This window comes from Mus pahari, chromosome 2 (genome assembly GCF_900095145.1).
Source record: "Mus pahari chromosome 2, PAHARI_EIJ_v1.1, whole genome shotgun sequence".
NCBI lineage: Eukaryota > Metazoa > Chordata > Mammalia > Rodentia > Muridae > Mus > Mus pahari.
The window spans coordinates 80,670,979-80,690,319 of NC_034591.1; the positions used below are offsets into that span (position 1 = coordinate 80,670,979).

Here is a 19,341-nt window from a genome sequence, read left to right on the forward strand (position 1 = left end):
GGTTTTCAAATGATTACAGCTTAAAGTCTGACTACAGCAGCATTTTCTATTCTATTCCAATTTTTCTTCTTTAAAAAGTTTATGATTTAACAAGGAATCATTTTTTCTCTCTCCCTTATCCTCTTGGCCTGCCTTTCTTTTCTCTCTTTCATTACTCATTGACAGAATGGGATTATTTACAGCTCCAATGGTAGTTATTTCAAAATATACTCCATGTCTAAGGATACTAAGAAATTAATGTTTTTCTAGAGTCTAAAGCCCAGAGAAGAATTAGAGTCAGATTCTATGGTTCATGTGCTCAAAGTCACACCAACTTCACTAGGTCAGGAGGTACTTTTCGTACACACCAGAAACCAAAAATTAATACTGTGGGGGTTTCTAAAGGAACACTTGAAGGCGATGGGTCTTGTATCTGTTCTTCGGTACAGGTATTCTAACCTTAAATTATGTACAGAGGGATGTCCAATAGAAATCTGTAACAAATTTCTACTTTACATGAAAGGTTTTTATAAATATGTAGCTAACTATAGTTTTGAAACTAAGTTCTTCTACTGAGGTTGCATATAGTTTTGTTCAGTAGGTTTCCTACCTTATATAATTATTTTAGCCAATAAGTGACTCATTTATCACATTTTTAGATTATAATTTATTGTCACGAGGTTACTCAAAGAGTTTATAATATTTAATAACCTTAATGCAATTTAATATCAAACATGTTTTTATAACATATCATGAAAAATATTTTCTAGTAAAATATACAAAAATGCTTGATAAACGTAGATTATCTAAGTAGTTTACAATATTTGAATTTTACTTTTCCTATTCTTATGTGATCTAGTTCCATTTTTTCTTGCATAACTTGAACTATCTACATAAAATAAATGTTTCTTTTTGCTCTTTGATAAATACTGATACTTCTTAAATTAATGTGAGTTAAAATCAGTGTATACTTTGACTAAATGATTAACACCCTTACGTATCCTTTATTGGCAAGATTGCTTGGCTGAGGTGGAGGGGTTCAGCATTTAATCGTACCATATGTAACCACTATTACCTATGATGTGTCATCTGTGGTATGTTTGTGTAGCCAGTAATTTGTCACATCTTCCAGCCTACAAACACATAAGTAACAATTGCATAAAATACCTTGGCTTGTGAAAATGAAAGCTCAAACATGTTAAGTGTTGTGATATACATGTAAGCATTTGTTAAGATATGGTAGATTTTGGCTTTAAACATTTTTAGCCTTATCATGGGTTATACTAAACAATACACAGTTTATGCATGGACTTTCACAGTAAGTATATAGATTTCATATAATCATCTCCTGTGAGACACAGAGAGGAACAGAGGAACATATGCAATGTATACTAAGTGTACCTTGTCTAGAGGGAAGAATGCAGCAATACAAATGTCTTCAATTTCCATTATGAAGTTAGGGAGTAAATTTCCATTATTAGGAGAGGAGGGGATAAAGGAATGATTCACAGGGATATATCTTGGAACAAGTTGTTGAATATTTTGGATTATTTTGGATAATTCATTGTTGTCAATACATTCTAGATTATTTATGAAATGTTCATAGTAGCTTTGTTATCAAAACAATACATACTATATGTTCTATAGTAAACGAAAATTATGCACAAGGGTGGATCAGGGACAGCTAGTGGCCTGTCCACTGTATAAATAGAGACACAACAAATGACCCCTTACTGTTGCAATCTGAACTGCTATGCTCCTGGCACCCCTGGATCCACAGTGCGGAGCTGGATGCTACAATCTCTGTTATTCTTGAACCCTATCAGATGACATAGTTTTAAGAGACAGAATAAATTTCCAGAGAAAATGCTTATGGTTCTTTGGACTTTGAATATGTTAAATTGTCTGTGAAGAAGACTGATCTTTCTAGTTGATTTTGTAGAATACACAAATATAATCTCAGTGAAGAAATACATATACTTTTGGAGAACTCCATACCCTATCATGTTCAAGACCCTGATCTCATCAGAAAAACACACTGCTGTCATATAGAAGACTATTTTATAAGCAAGCAATTCTATTTCTTTCTGAGCTTTCCATCTTTTATTCATACTATCAGCAAATATCAGAAAAAATATTGTTATACACAAATCCTACAAAGAATCTCCTTTAATGATCTAGAAACATGGAGACTATAAATTAAATATATCTAACTGGCCATTTTTATCAGGCAGAATTCAAATTTATTCTATATTGTTATTGTTATATTTTTTAATGCTTTTTACTCTTTAACTGTATATAAATCCCCCCATTTAGTTACTGATGAATTTTATTTTAGTTCTTTCATTTTTCAAGAGATTTAAAATTTTAAATTAACTTTACATGAGGAATTTGAACCTATTATAATGTGGAGATTTATGTATGACCACCAGAGATTATGCTTTTTTATTTTCTACCACCAGCTATGGCTTTCTTCTGATGGGTCTTAATTTAGATATTGTGACTGTAGATCAATCAATATCATTTATCCAGTTAAATTTCAGATGCCACTGTTTGTCCACTTATCACTCATTAAGTCTTCATTTGATATAAAATCATAAATTTTTAACTAAAATACTATCTAATGTGGATAATTTATATCTGTATCTATATATCTATATCTATATACCTATGTCTATATCTATGTGTGTGAGTGTTTGTGTATGTTACTCTACCTCTACATGAACACACATCCTACTTCATCTTAGTAAGAACATATATAATGTTAAATCCATTAATGTTAAATATATATATATATATTCCTGGATAATTGTTCTAGAAGGAAATTCAAAAAGGTAGTTGATATATATCTTGAAGGACCTGTTAGCTCATGCAGAGAATTTGTATCTCCTTAAAATTTGTCAGTAAACTATTGATAGAGTTCAGCGTCATAATTAAATTGCAAAGATTCTTGGGTTGGAAAGCAAGAGGGAGGGGGAAGGGATAGGGAATTTTTAGAGGGGAAATTAGGAAAGAGGATAACATTTGAAATGTAAATAAAATATGTAAAACAATAAAATAAAAACAATTAAAAAATAAATAAAAGATTCCTAGGGAGTCACTGGCCCAGTGTGTGAAGAAAAGATCTAACTATGAAGTGGGTCTGCTCTCAACCTTGGTCAGAGAATTTTCTTCTTGAAATAGACCACAGTCAAGGAAGAGAGCAATAACTACCAAAGGGCTGAGAAGTGACTGAGAACTTGACTCTAAAAGGATCATCTTGGTCATTGTTGCACCACCATTAGGGTTCAAGGTACACCACAGAAGAAGAGACTGAATGAGTGTAAGAATTGTAGAATGGGGAGGTGTGCAGTGACATGTTGTCTTCTTCACTCTATTCCTTGCTTCACAACCCATCTGGTTCCCTGCTCCAGATATATGTGAGCCAATCCAGCTAGGATTTCTGTATAAATGAGAGAGATGCTCTTCTGGTCCCATTTCCTACTAACAAGCTATTGGTAACATATGGCAGTTGTTAGGTACTGATGGATGGAGACTCATCGTGTGAAACCACTGGTAAGTTTTAAATTGCCCTGTGAAGTTTTACAAACCAATTGTAAAATAGAATTTTTTTTAGGAGATGCAAAACACAAACATACTTACTCACCCCAGGTAGTGAGCCTGTGATATACCAAATACAGATACTAGTAAAGTTAAATTTGGTAAATCAGAGAGTTTTATTGGAGTTATTGGCAAGGTAATGGATGAAGGGCTACATAAAGGAGCAGACATTACCAAAGGCAACTATTTAACCAAAGTCTACCCCAGCATGTGTGACAGTTTACAAAATCTAGAAACCTGTAGCACTCTACACGGTCCACAGGCAAGTCAAAAATCTGAAGAGTGTTCTTTGCAGCTTTCAGTTGGTCTGAACCTCTTCTAGGAATCTCCGCTGGTCTTTTTTTCTCTAGGCAGTTTGGTTAGCTTCTGTTAATTTTTAGCTACTGCATGGCTAGTGCCTGTTTTCTACCACCGTGCTTGGCTGTTCTCTGCTTATTTGGTAGTCTAAGAAGGATGCTTAGTGGTCGTTTCTGCTTGTATTCTCATAGAGAAGGATGATCCTAGAAAATCTAATCAATTTTAGGGATTTTTCTGAAACTATTTTAAGTTGTTTACTTCCTGCCTTGGGGAAGTACCACACTATCTACATAGATGCTTTATTGTAAACTAAACAGCCAGGGAGTGTTCTTAATAGCACCAATGTTGTCTGCTGTGCCTTTGAGTATACTCAAAAAATTTGTTTACAAAAACAGAAAATAAGACTAGAGGAATGATACGAAATTCGTAGTATGTGATGTAATACAATAAATAACAAAGAAAAGCCATCATTTTAGATCAGGGTGATTAACTCCACTTATATAAATCTTAGGCAAAAAATAATAAAGTGTGGCAAAATTCCATTTTCTTGAATCTTTGGAGTTATTCAGATGGAAGAAAAGCCAAGCATCACTGGGCCAGTAAGAGGGATATTTGAGTTGAAGCAAGCAAAAAAGGATTCCTTTGGTGGATATGGTGTGCAGTGATTACTGTACACTGTATCACCTGTTGTTCCACTGAGTTCAGCCTTTATCTCACTAATAATTATCATTTTATCAACCTCCTTACCATTTGTAAAAGTACTTTTATTTCTGAAGGAAAACCATAGTTCATTTCTGAGATGGCATGTTTATTTCTGAAATCCCTTTTTGCATTGACATTTATTGCATGTTCTCCTTAAGAATGTATGGTTATATCAATGAATAAAAGGATAAATTGTGACATTAAAAAATGGACTATCCAGAGAGTACCCCATTCGGGAGTCCATCCCATCATCAGCCACCAAACCTAGATACTAATGCTCATGCCAGCAAGATACTGCTGAAGGGACCCTGATATTGCGGCCTCTTGTGAGGCTATGCCAGTGCCTGGTAAACACCGAAATGGATGCTCACAGCCAGCTACTGGATGGAACACAGGGTCCCCAATAGAGGAACTAGAGAAAGTACCCAAGTACCTGAATGGGGCTGCAACCCTGTAGGTGGAACAACAACAGGAACTAACCAGTACCCCCTGGGTTTGTGTTTCTAGCTGCATATGTAGCAGAAGATGACCTAATCGGCCATCAGTGGGAATAGAGGCTCCTTGGTCTTTCAAACTCTATATGACCTAGCACAAGGCAAGGCCTGGGCCAAGTAGTGGGAGTGGGTGGGTAGGGGAACAGAGGTGGGGGGAGGGGTATGGGAAACTTTCGGGATAGCATTTGAAATGTAAATAAAGAAAATAAAAAAAAAAAGAACTAGAGATATTTACATGGTAGAGTGGTACATTTGTTTCAGTTTTCTCAGTGTCAGCTTTGTTTTCTGACATTACTCAGTGTCCCTTCACCATGAATACCTGCAAGGTATTGTCTACATTTCCTCATATACATGCTATATTGATTTTGCTTCTGGGGAAAATCACCTACTCTCGGGTATTACTGCCAAACTGTGTCATTAGTATAAAAGGTCCTATCTTTAGGCCAGGATAAGGATTCATCTCAGTCTTATAATTTTAGGTTTCCATCTAGCCTTCATTAATACACAAGAGGCCCACATCTGAAGCCAGAGGGGGGAAAAAACAAAAACAAAAACAAAAACAAAACATCTCCCAACTCTTGACACTGTTTGTGGGCGGACTGAAAATTGTCTTTCATATGCTAACAACCTGCTACAGTGAGTGATCTTGGTGACAGATTACTTCTCTACTGCTGGTGACATGAGCCTCTTTAAACCAGATTAGATTATATTAAAGGAAGGTTTATTGCGAAGCTGCTCTCAAGTGAGCAAGTTCACTGGCACCAAGGACCAAGGAAAAAAGTCTCCATGGGAAAAAAGTAGAGGGAGGGAAAGGATAGAGAAAGGTGTGTGTGTGAGGAGATGGAAGAGAAGATAGAGGGAGAGGCCAAAATGTCTGGATTATGTAGGAAAGATACTTCATTCCTCCTTAGAATAAGGAACAAAATACCCATGAAAGGATATAGGTACAGAGACAAAATTTAGAGCTAAGATGAAAGGATGGACTATCCAGAGACTACCCCATCCGGGGATCCGTCCCATCATCAGCCACCAAACCCAGATACTAATGCACATGCCAGCGAGATTCTGCTGAAGGGTCCCTGATATAGCGGCCTCTTGTGAGGCGGATGCTCACAGTCAGCCATTGGATGGAACACAGGGCCCCTAATGGAGGAGCTAGAGAAAGTACCCAAGGAGCTGAAGGGGGGCTGCAACTCTGTAGGTAGAACAACAATATGAACTAACCAGTACCCCCTGAGCTTGTGTCTCTAACTGCATATGTAGCAGAAGATGGCCTAATCAGCCATCATTGGGAAGAGAGGCCCCTTGGTCCTGCAAACTTTATATGACCCGGCAGAGGGGAATGCTAGGACCAAGAAGTGGGAGTGGATGGGTAGGGGAGCAGGGGCGGGGGCGATATAGGGAATTTTCGGGATAGCATTTGAAATGTAAATAAAGAAAATAATTAATAATAATAATAATAATAATAAGAAGAAGAAGAAGAAGAAGAAGAAGAAGAAGAAGAAGAAGAAGAAGAAGAAGAAGAAGAAGAAGAAGAAAAAAGAGCCTCAGGGGAAGAGCAGTACAGCCCTTGGCTGACAAGTTTAGGTTGGAAGCAGGGTAAGCCAGGTAGGTACTAAGGGATGCTGGGAGAACCCGGAAGCCAGGTCTGCTATGGTTTGTAAAATATGCACTTCAGACCCTTGTCACAAGACCCAAAACCAAACATCTAGAATCACAGTGTGATAGAACAGAGCAAGAGAAGATAAGGAACAACATGGGCAGTCTATGAACACATACCACTATGTTTCTTTTCTTATAACTGAGCAACAAAAATTTACTAAACATGTTTTTTTCTACTCATGCAACAATTTCATCTCACAGACTTAATAGATATAACATTATCTTCATAGGTCATGTGTTTTATATAAATTGCATGGTATCTATCATGTATAAGTAATATTCCATCATCCATTATCGGTCTTTTCTATTCTTTTGGTCCTGTGTCGAACATTAAATGTACCATTCATGCCTATGCATTAGATGAAAGATAGTGAGTGCACATAAACATTCAAAAATATAGTGTATGTGTGGGATATCTAAATTGACTAATTGATGACTTAATGACTTTTATCATCCAGAGAAACATTAGTACAATCTAGATGTTGTTTTCCATTTAAAAACCAAAGAATTAAAATACATTCTCATTGTAACCTTCATTTTATCGTACATTCTTTATTATTAAATCAAGAAATGGAAATGTTCATATTTTCAGTGAGAGTTTAGTATTCTAAATTATTAAAATGACAGTGATTGACACCAATAAAATGAAAATAATTGAACATAATTATTTGGATCTTAGCAATTTATATATTTCATCTCACGCTCATTATATTTTATGCTTTGTTGATTTCTTTCTATTTAAAAATCAATTTTAGATCTTTTTCAGGATGACTAACTTTGAAGCTGTTGGCCCATCTGTTTTTTCTTTGTTAAGCAGCCTTTCTGAGGTTACTCTGAAATTGTAAGGAAAATGATTTGCTTTGATAAAGAGGGGTTTTCAAAGGAAAAATAGCTTCATAATTTCTTTTTGCACTCTATAATAAGTTGTTTCTAACACCCACAAAATTCATCATAAGTAGCAAAAAAGGTTAGTTATTTAAAAATTGCTATTATTAAGTAAACCTCTTATCTTCAAGGCAAAATTCTTTATGGAGTGAGAGCATGCATTTTGAAATTTCAGGCTTCTTTTAAAGAATATTTATAACATATGTGCAATGATATATTGACCATAAGTTTGCATACCGTGATTTCTTTTTTATGGATATTAGTTCATTTTAAAACACCTTCATATTTCTTATTTCCATGTACACATTCATGATGTTCTTTTGATGTTGCAAAAACTTTGAAGGGCTTTTAACTAGTATCAAGTCACCCTATCATCAGTAGAAAATATAAGTTCTTGTAGTCATCACTTCACTGCCGTATGCACATCCCCAGAATTTTAGTTTTGTCTAGTTTCCCTTAAATGGTACAAGCTTCTAAAAAATACCAGAGGCAAATAATACAGACTGTACAGGGATGTAAAAATCCTTTTTAAAAGGTGTATCGTGTGGCATTATTTTGAACATAAGAAGATTCTTAAAATAGCTAAATTCCCTCAAGATAATAATGTGAAGCGTGATCAGAGATTCCAGTAATGCCCTTCATTGATATAGTGACTCATTTCAGCAATTCTTTCCACTGAAAGTTATTCTTGGGACAAGAGCTGAAATATAATTGAGACACACAAGTATCTATTTATGGTGTGACTTTAACATCCCTCTTAAGTACACTTGAGATACCAATATATTCTGTGCATTTACATTTATCATAATTCTTAAACTCTCTTTCACTAAATAATTTAGATTACAAAATAGGAACAAATGACTTATATTTTTTATTATTATTATTTTATTAGATATTTTCTTCATTTACATTTCAAATGCTATCCCGAAATTCCCCTATACCATCCCCCCACCCTGCTTCCCTACCTACTCACTCCTACTTCTTGGCCTTGGCATTCCCCTGTATGGGGCATATAAAGTTTGCAAGACCAAGGGGCCTCTCTTCCCAATAATGGCCATCTAGACCATCTTCTGCTATATATGCAGATAAAGACACAAGCTCTGGGGGCACTGGCATAGCCTCACAAGAGACAGCTATATCATGGTCCCTTGAACAAAATCTTGCTGGCATATGCAATAGTGTCTGCATTTGGTGGCTGATTAAGGGATGGACCCCCAGGTAGGGCAGTCTCTGGATGGTCCATCCTTTTGTCGTAGCTCCATGCTTTGTCTTTGCAACTCCTTCCTTGGGTATTTCGTTCCCTATTTTAGGGATGAATGAAGTATCCACGTGTTGGTCTTCCTTCTTCTTGATTTTCTTGTGTTTTGGAGATTATCTTGGGTATTCTAGGTTTCTGGGCTAATATCCACTTATCAGTGAGTGCATATCAAACAACTTCTTTTGTGATTGGGTTACCTCACTCAGGATGATATCCTGCAGATACATCCATTTGCCTAAGAATTTCATAAATTCATTGTTTTTAATAGCTGAGTAGTACTCCATTGTGTAAATGTACCACATTTTCTGTATCCATTCCTCTGTTGAGGGACATCTGGGTTCTTTCCAGCTTCTGGCTATTATAAATAGGGTTATGACTTATATTTTTTTAGTTGGATTTTTCTCAAAGAAATCTGGTTGCATATTGTGCATAGTACATTACTGTATTTTACCCAATAAATTAAAACAGAATAAATAAATGGAAATTAATAAAACATAACAAATTAATTCAAACATGGTGTATCAGTATAAGAAAGACTATATGTGAATATATTAACATTCAGGCAATTTTTTTGAGAATTTCATCCATGAATACAGTATTTACAGCATTACTTTCCTAGGTTCTTACCCTTCAATTGCTCCTATATCTTCCTTGACTCTCTCTCAAATATATCTTCGTTTTTTTAATTAATTTTTATTGGATATTTTCTTTATTTGCATTTCAAAGGTTATCCCCTTCCTGCTTTCCTCCCCTGGAAACCACCTATCACATAACCCTGTTCCACCTACTCAGCCACTTCTGTCTCCCCACCCTGGCATTCCCTACACTGGGGCATTGAGCCTTCACTAGACTAAGGGCTTCTTCTCCCAATGATGCCAAACAGGGCCATCCTCTGCTGTGTATGTGTCTAGAGCCGTGGGTACCTTCATGTATATACTCTTTGGTTGGTGGTTTAGTCCCTAGGAGCTCTAGGGATTCTGATAGGCTGATAATGTTGTTCTTCCTATTGCGTTGAAAACCCCTTCAACTCCTTCAGTTCTTTCTCTAAGTCCTCCCTTGGGGATCCCGTGCTCAGTCCACTGGTTGTGATGTGAGCATCTTATTCTGTATTTGTCAAGCTCTGGCAGAGCCTCTTAGGAGACAGGCTGATTTCTGAGTTTGAGGCCATCCTGGTCTACAGAGTGAGTTCCAGGACAGCCAGGGCTACACAGAGAAACCCCGTCTCATAAAATCAAAACAACCACAACCACAACCACAACCACAACAACAACAACAACAACATAACAAAACGCAGATAGCAGCAACAGTGTGGACCTTCCCAGGAGATGTCAAGACCACTTCAGAGAGTCTGTCCATCTGTGCGGAAAGGAAAGGGTTAATCACATATCTTTAACAGACCAGGTTACTGATATTTCAGTTAGTGACTAAGAATGAGGCACATTTCAGGAGTACCTTATTGGATCTCCTTAAAATGTAATATGGAGAAAAATCAAAAGAGTTTCTTAGTTCGGCATAACTGCATGTTTCCTCTATTCTCTTGGAGCTAGAGAAAGTACCCAATGAGCTGTAGGGGGCTGCAACCCTGTAGGTAGAACAACAATATGAACTAACCAGTACCCCCTGAGCTCGTGTCTCTAGCTGCATATGTAGCAGAAGATGGTCTAATCGGCCATCATTGGGAAGAGAGACCCCTTGGTCTTGTAAACTTTATATGACCCAGCACAGGGGAACGCCAGGGCCAAGAAGTGGGAGTGGGTGGGTAGGGAAGCAGGGGCGGGGGGTGGTATAGGGAACTTTCGGGATAGCATTTAAAATTAAATAATATTAAATAAATAAATTTTTTAAAAAAGAAAATTTCTGTGTTTACAGTCTTTGTTAGCACACTGAGTCAGTCAGACACTGTATAATTATTCTCCTTGGGACTCTGTTGATTCCTTAGTCTGTGGAAGAAAGTTGTAGATGAAATGTACCATACTACATGCATTTTTAATTGCTATAACCAATCAGATTTCTGTTTCTAATATTTATTAGTACAATGGACTTGTTAAGTAAATGTGATATTTAAAAAATGATTATAAATCCCCAGAGTACCTGACACTCGCAAATCATAAGATGTATTTAGAAAGAACCATATTAAAGGGTTATTAGCTTAATTTTGCATCTTTCATAGTTGTAAATGATTAAAAACTCAGATAAAATGATATGTACTGGTCTTTTTCTTTTTAAACAAACATTTATTGTGTGTGTATGTATGTGTGTGTATATGTGAGTGTGTGTGTGTGTGTGTGTGTGTGTGTGTGTGTGGTTATAATTGTGGCAGTGTTCTATAATTTGATTGTTTCATTCAAGATGCAAGACCTGCTTGGAATTTTATGAAGACATAAAGTTTTCAGTAACTTATGCCCAGCTCCTTTTTTTCCTTAGCATTAAGTAATTTCAACTCTAACCTACCTGCTAATGTTTAAATCAATTATTATTAAAGGTATTCATCAAAAATAGTTAGAAAATTAGTGTGATTAAAATGTACAAGAAAGACATTTTTGTCCTATAATAATATGTTACACACAACAAATTCAGTTGGAAACCTATAGAGAGCAGTCTCTAAAGTGTGTCTCCTTTCAGATGTATGTTATGGGAAGTGCTGCCAATCTATTTTGTCTCAGTGCCAAGGGCATCCCATTAAGACAATTTTTAGCACCCACTAGAAATAGTAAGAGGAGACCTTTCTGAAATTGGGAGTTCCTGACTTTGCTTTCACAGACAGGAAAAATAACTGTGAAGGTGGTGGATGATCTGAAAATATGTAGGGAACTAAATATAAAACTATCACTTAATGGTATTGGAAAGGAAGTCTAGCATGTATTTTTGGTACAAAATTGCTCACATGTGGAAAATTATTTGTAAGTAAAGTAAAAAATATTCAAGATAATTCAATGTATACTGAGATTGTGTGATAAGAACAATTCAAGATACTTAGTTTATAAACATACAGTATGGAAAATAAGATGCTATGCATTGCAATATACATTGCAATATTTTATTAAATGAGTATACATGTTTGTACATTTACCAATAGTATCTTCTTTTGAGATAGGAGTTTGCCATGGTGCCCAGGGTTGCTCTAATTCATTTCTCCTGCATTTCCCTCCAGTCCTAGAACTATAAAAACATGCTGCTACACTCTCCATTTCAAATTATTTGTCACACAACAATCATGCTTTCCAATGCTTCAGTCATAGCTACAGAATTTCAAATGTATGAAATTTGGGTTTTTTATACTTTCATTAACTTTGATGAACACAGATGGTGTATTACAGTCTGTTGTTCACTTATTATACTGCCAGAAGTTGTGCTTCTAATGCTTATTTTGAACTAATGAAGTTACCTATTCAAATCATTTTAATACTTTAAATAATGTTAAATGCTATTGAAGCTTGATTTTGATTCATATGTGTCTGTTACTCTTAAAATTTTCAAGGTTTTCTTTTGATATATCTGAATTTAATCTAACCCCTGTCACTCACATTTAGAGACTAAAGTGCTTGCAGTGGTTTCAAAAGTATAGCACAAAATGCTATCACTTTAAAAATCAGATTACTGACTTATAGATATTTTAATGGGAGTATTTTCTAAGCTCTCATTATTACCAAAGGAGTGTACTTCCATCTCTCAAAACTACATATTGGGGAAAGAAGATTAGCAGCTGCTCTTGCACAATCTTTTATATTTGATTCATGTTCAACAGTATTGACAAAATGCCATTTGAAATATTTATGTTTCAAACTCCCTGATCTGTAATAGATTGATATAATATCATATTGCTTTGGTGGTTATGAAAACTTTGCTATTTCTTCTGAGTATATGTTGTACTTCCATGATATTCCTAGTGTGTTGTGAGAAAGATACAACTAAAAATACCAGAGGCTACAGAAGACCTCTGAAAGATTAGCATGTTTCTTTGAAAGATCTATACTCACCTCATCTACTGTCTATCAAAAAATATATGTGTATACTTGTGTGTGTGTGTGTGTGTGTGTGAATGTGTGTGTATGTGCATGTGTGTGTATGTAGTACTTGGTAACTTAATAATGAAGAAACTAACAACCTATGTAGATTATCGAATTTATGACCTTTAATTGGGGGTAATTATTAATGGGAAGAGTATGCATAATCAATAAACCATTCCAGCTAATGATCACAGCAATAGACTCTCTTCTGAAGACTTGTAAAAGTATGGACTATTCTGAAGATTTATTTTAATTTTCATTAACTGAGTTACAAAGTAAATGATTCATGTGTGTTTTGTTTTGGTTAATCAGTTAAGATTATTTTCAAAAGTCTTATATGTAAAAGAATTAAAATAGAAAGGGAGTCTAAACTTGATATTGGTGAGGCAACATTTAGTATTAAGTGTCTTCAATGTCATACTGTCTTCTAAAGTGCAAACCAAACATTTTAGAACATCTAAATGAGGCAAAATATATAATATACATGGAATAAAAATATTAAAAATGATACATGACTGTTTAATCATTGAGACACACTAAAGGGAAATGATTGCAGTGAGACACTGCCGAGGTTTTGCCAGTGTTTCTCAGGATAAGGCCATTGCTTTCTTGCTTGAGGTGGAAGTGCCAAGATATAAAAGCTCATTGGTTGCTTCTTTTCTGTAATCTTTCATTGACATATATGATTATATAGAATTGGTTTTATGACATTTTATTTCTCTTCTTTTACTCTATTTTTTTCTTTAGCAATTATACTATATATTCTGATGGTGGCTTCTACCTCCCCCAAATTCTGCAGACCCTCTCATACTCTCTTCCCATCTGAATCAACACCCATTCTGCCTCTTGTTAGAAAACAAACAACAAAAACCCATCTAAATAATAATAATAAAACAAAATAAAAACAAACCAAAATAGGACAAACCAAATAGAAGATAAATTAAAAGAAAAGGTACATGAACTGACATAGACTTAGAGACATATATGTTCATATGCACAGAAATAATATAAAACAGTATAAGAACACAAAACCGGAGTCTAAAGGACCTATAGAGGAAAACAAAAATGCCCTAAGGTCTTGTACACGGAGCATTTCAATATTACACATATTACCACTCTTTCTGTGCCTCCCCACTCTTGGTAGTGCACTGTGTCATTTCAAGCAGACCCCATTTTAGGTTTATTTCTACTTTACCCGCCGACATAATGATTTTAATCGGGATTATTTACAGAACCAATGGATGGTGTTAGTTTAAAGAAACAGAAGCATATGGACCACAGAAGAAGATCTCCTTTCCATCATCCATTATCAGTATACAAATATAAATGAGAAGAGTGGGGCCCAATGAAAGCTTGTCATTTCCACTGAAGGATGCTTCAGGCCCTACCTCGTGTAGATAGCCACAGCTTGTGTGAGTTCTAGAGTACAACAGTTATTTCGTGCCCTGCTGTCAGCATTCTCAGCTCTCCCTGAAACACACACTTCTCTAACTTTCACATCCTTTCTGCCCCTTCTTGCGAAAGGTTCCCTGAGTAGGTGGGGATGTTAAATGTCTTGTTTGTTTGCTAAGGATAGGATAAGCCTGTCAAATTGCCTTCTACATAGCCAAGATTATACTCATAAAAAATGTTGTTCTCCACTTTTGACAGAGAGCTTTTGGCAGTTGCCAGTGATACTGCTTTGATAGTGTAGACATCTGAAACACTGAGACAAACTGGGTGCCTCTGAAGACAGCTACAGTGAACTTAGATATAATAATTATAAATAATAAATAATTTTTTTAAAAAAATAGTGGCCTTTTGTACTAATCAATTACCCCACAGCCATAAAGCTTTAAGATAAAACTGTAGGATTCAAAACTCAAAATGCCATTTCATGTCAATTGACCATTTAATGCTGTCTAGATTATTATAATACTTGGGGATTTAGTTTCATGGGGAATCATGGTATATTGCTCACACTCATTGAGAAGCTTCAAGTTTATACATAATGATTCAAGTGATCATTTCTATCTGCACGGGACATTGTAAGATGATTTTTCTTTTCTGTTTCTTTCACAGACTACACACCGAAATCGAACCATGAGTCAAAGTCACAGCACAAGGGACAGAAAAGCAATACATACTCCCACCGAGGACCGTTTTAGATACTCTACAGCTGACCAGACAAGTCCCTACAAGAATATCTGCCAACTCCCAGGTCTGTGTCTAAGCAATTTCTTGAAGGACAAGGAATTAGGAGGAGTTATGAAACACACAAGGGGAAACCACGAAGTTGTCACATCAGAACTGACTCAGAACTCCAGGACAACTATGGGACAGAACTTTCTGAAGCCAGCAGCTAAGCCAGAAGGGCTGCCCATGTTCTCAGAAAAACCAAAGGACCCAGCAGCCCTGTCCCGACAGCATTCCACCTTCACAGGCAGATTTGGACAGCCACCCAGAGGACCTATCTCCTTACACACATACAGCAGGAAGAATGTTTTTCTCCACCACAATTTACATACAACAGAGTTCCAGACTCTGGGCCAGCAGGATGGGTAGAAAAATCTATACCCTATGAACAATAGAGATGACTATTGTTCCATGTGTCATCTAAGAGTGGTCATGCCCATTTTACTACTTTTATTTTTAGCTGTAAGCAAAGACGTATGGGCTTTTATTTTATTCCTAAGACTGACAGTTGTGTAAGTTGACTTAAGTTGACTTGCTAGGTTGGATTTTTCAGAAGACATTGCTTTCTCTATGGAAACATATATGTAGAATGAGTGGGATGATCTTGCTGGCTTATGCAATCTATAAGTTATTTCTATTTTTTTCTGTATCACTTGCTAATATGCATTGACGTTTCAAAAAAGTAAGGTCAAATAGCTCTCTGTTTATGCTGTTACTATAAGGTAGGTTAGAAGGAATATGAGAAGGAACTGTACAGTTTTAGATTACATAGTTACTAGAAAGAGCCGAACAGACTTAAAGCGTATACTAGGTGGTATATTTGTTAGTGGAATGACGCTTGTGTGCCTGTAACCTGAGATACATCTGTCTCTCTGTTAACAAACATTCAAGCTTGTGGAGCTATTGGGAGGGAAGGACCATTTCTTTAGTTTTTAGAATGTTTAGTTACACTAGGTCACAAGGGATAGAAAGTCACAGCACTGATCTTCAGAAGGTTTAGTATTTCAGTTTTGTTTTTGTTTTCCTACTGATATAGAAAGTGTCAAAATATCACAGACTGAAGTGACAGTCAACATAACTTTGTCAAATGGCACACACGGTTATCATCATGGACAAAGAACATTTTTTTTCATTTACATTTCAAAGATGTAATAGTCTAAAATATATATTCTTTTGCTACAACTTTTTGTATTTTCAAAATATTCATTTATTTTTATATACATCTAGGTTTACTTTACACTCATTAAGGCATGATTTTTAAATTAAGAAACAGAATGGCTGGTTTGATTTGGTTTGGGTTTTGTAACTTATATATAAAATTCTGGCTACACACTCAACTAGATTTTCAACAAAATATGAAATATGTGGACTTTGGCAATTGGATCTACAGAATAAATCTCAAACCAAAATGCTTGAGTCTCATTTTGTAGCAAATATTGGTTTTTGACATGTAAGATCTAATATTTTGCGTACTTAAGTGTATAGGAGATAGATCAAAAAAGCTAAATAGAAGCATCATGCTCTTTTAATAAGAGTATCAAATGACCGTTTCCTTAAGAGAAAGTTCAGGGCTAGTAACTACTCACATTCAGTATATTGGATGTAATGAAACTATCAAACCCAGTGCACGTGCTGTTTCTCATGCAATCACTGACAGACAGAATCCATCAGCATGCACAAATGAGAAGAACAAAGGGGAAATGACATGGCAGTTTTAGCATGCCATTTGCCTAAGCTGCTATTAATAGAACTACACTGAACATGCATTGCCTAATATAAAAATATATTTGAACTCTACATTTTGGGGAAGAATCCTGAGTTGCCCCTCCCAGCTTTAATTATTGAAGTTTGGCTATGCTTGTTCTTATTCTATTTTGCTAGTGAATACATGTACATCACGCAAGTTCTCTTGGTGTTGTGTGTGTGTGTGTGTTTATAATTCTGCTAAAGAGGAAAAGGCACTGCAGCTTGCTGCCTAGCATTCCTGACATCCTCTAGAAGCTACAAACCTCATGTGGATGTGCTTTATGGGCTGGATGATACTTGTGAAATTATAAAACAAAATGATTAGTTGTAGAATTCAGCTTGATTTCTATTGAATGTTGGTTTCTATTGTTAGAATATTTTACAACTGTAAATACCCAAGCATGACACACACAACAAGGATTTTTTTTCCTCCAGGATATGGAAAAATATGCAAGGAAATGAGTAATGTTTTTCATTTGCATTTTGACGTTTATAGTTATGTTTTCTTGGAAGATAGCTTTTGAATTATACTTTGTAAGAAATAATCTATTTAAAATATCCTGTCATTTAATAGACATTTTAAGAGACGTTTTGAACACTAGTATTTTCTTGACAGACCTTTTTTAAACTGAAACATTCAAAAAGAAACCCTGGGATAACCTGCTCACTTTTGAAAGGAAGGGTATTTTTGGAACGATCACCTTGAGACTGTTCTGTATCAGTATTTTCATCTGTGTTCTAGTTTCAATGTGATACCCAGTGTGACTCGGGCCTAGAGAAGGTGCAAGCCCATGATGTTAGTTTGGCCAGAAACAATGGCATGGGGTTCTTTCAGAAGTTTCTCTGTATGGCTATCATACACCCTAACAACCTCGCGTGGGCATTCTTTCAGTGAATTGATTTCTTTGTACTAAAATCTCTAGTTTTCTAAGCCTGTTCCACATATTAAACAGTTTTATACATTTCTCCAAGGTGGTACATATCCAAAGACATGATGCCAGGGAAAAAAAGTGCTTGTTTTTCTGACGAAGCAATGGTCTCCTCCTTTTTCTTCTTTGCATGTATTTGTGTAGCTAAGTCTGAATACCCATGTAACACTTCTGCTGCAGACTCTTCTCAACACCAGGTGTAGAAGAGTCATTCCTTGAAGGACAACTGTGTCTACCTGAAATAAATGATTCCCACTTTCGTAACCATAGGAATACGAATCTTTCTTTCTATATCAAGTTTGCTGTTGTGTTTTCTAGATTTTTATATGCTAAGTGTCACCACAGAATCTTGAGCCATTTCCAAAACTATCGCTGCTTCTCTCATTCACAGTCATCTTTGTCTAAATGATGCAATGAAGCTCTTATTGCCATTGTATAACAATTAATCCACCACTAGCAACATGCTTATGTTGCAGTGCTAGAGACACACATTAGTCAAGGATTTATTATTATTTTTTTCGTTATTTGTTGACATGTAGACATGAAAATGGGATGATTGTTAATATGAAAGAATTTAAGGAAATGGAACACATAAAGTCTTTTAACATAACATACTTATGGAATTGTCATGAATAATCTGAATATTTTTCCTATGTATCCATGCATAGATATTCTGAGACTTAATCTGGGATACATGTTATGACTTCCATGGTATCTAAATCTTCTTGAACTAAATTAATATTTCACAATTTTTGTTTTCTGTTTTTTGTATGCTCATGACGAACTATTACTCCCTCTTTCCACAATGAGAGTTACAACCCTTTTCCCCCCATGACTAAACACTTAAAGATCACATTCTTAAAGTAATTGCTCATTTTCACTGACTTTCCCAGAAATTTAGCTTGTAAAACAGCAAGGACTTCTTAAAAACTGGTGAGTTGTATTTTCTATGTAACTCATCATTATATGATCAACTTACTTTTCAAGTTTTCATACCAGTAGCTATGTAGGAGTTCCAAGTAGCCCCACCTTGACTTTGAGGTTTTGTTTAACAATTATATAGCTTCCAAAACAATCTTTTTCTAATCACAGTGTGTATCTCTGTTGAAGCAATTTAATTTGTTTATTTTTCATTATTTTTCCGAATAACATTTTTTATATGTTTCTTATATGTCCTTAGTTTAATTGGCACTTTGATCTTTCTCATCTTCATTCACACACATAAACACACACACATACACACACACACAAACACACATTAGTTTCTTGTTTAAAAATACTAAAAAAAATTATCTACTCCATAATTTGCAACATAAAAATATAATGTATAATAAAGTTTTCTATTTCTCATTTTATTTCTCTCTTATACACACACAAACAGAAGTGCACACAAACAAAGTCCATAAAAACACAAAAACAGAAACCATAATATATAATCAATCCCTAAGGTTAAAATAAACTCAAACAAAGCAATATAAGAAAACAACCCTACAAGCATATCATTACATTTGTTTTGTGTAGATCATCTTCTTCTTTACCCATTGAGACTCCATTGGAGAAAACTATTATTTTCCTTTACAAGCAGTTGTCAATTGTAGACAGCTTCT

At 35.4% G+C, this 19,341-nt stretch overlaps 1 protein-coding gene across 1 annotated transcript in view; it reads left to right on the forward strand.

The window, feature by feature from the left end:
* The window catches only part of Ccser1 (coiled-coil serine rich protein 1), a 1,089,958-nt gene extending 1,074,424 nt beyond the window's left edge, over positions 1-15,534 (forward strand). Inside the window, exon 11 of the mRNA XM_021190473.2 lies at positions 14,946-15,534. Within this exon, the coding sequence (XP_021046132.1) occupies positions 14,946-15,428 (483 nt within the window). The 3' untranslated portion in view covers positions 15,429-15,534. The remainder of the gene's footprint in view (positions 1-14,945) is intronic.
* The last annotated feature ends 3,807 nt before the right edge of the window (positions 15,535-19,341 follow it).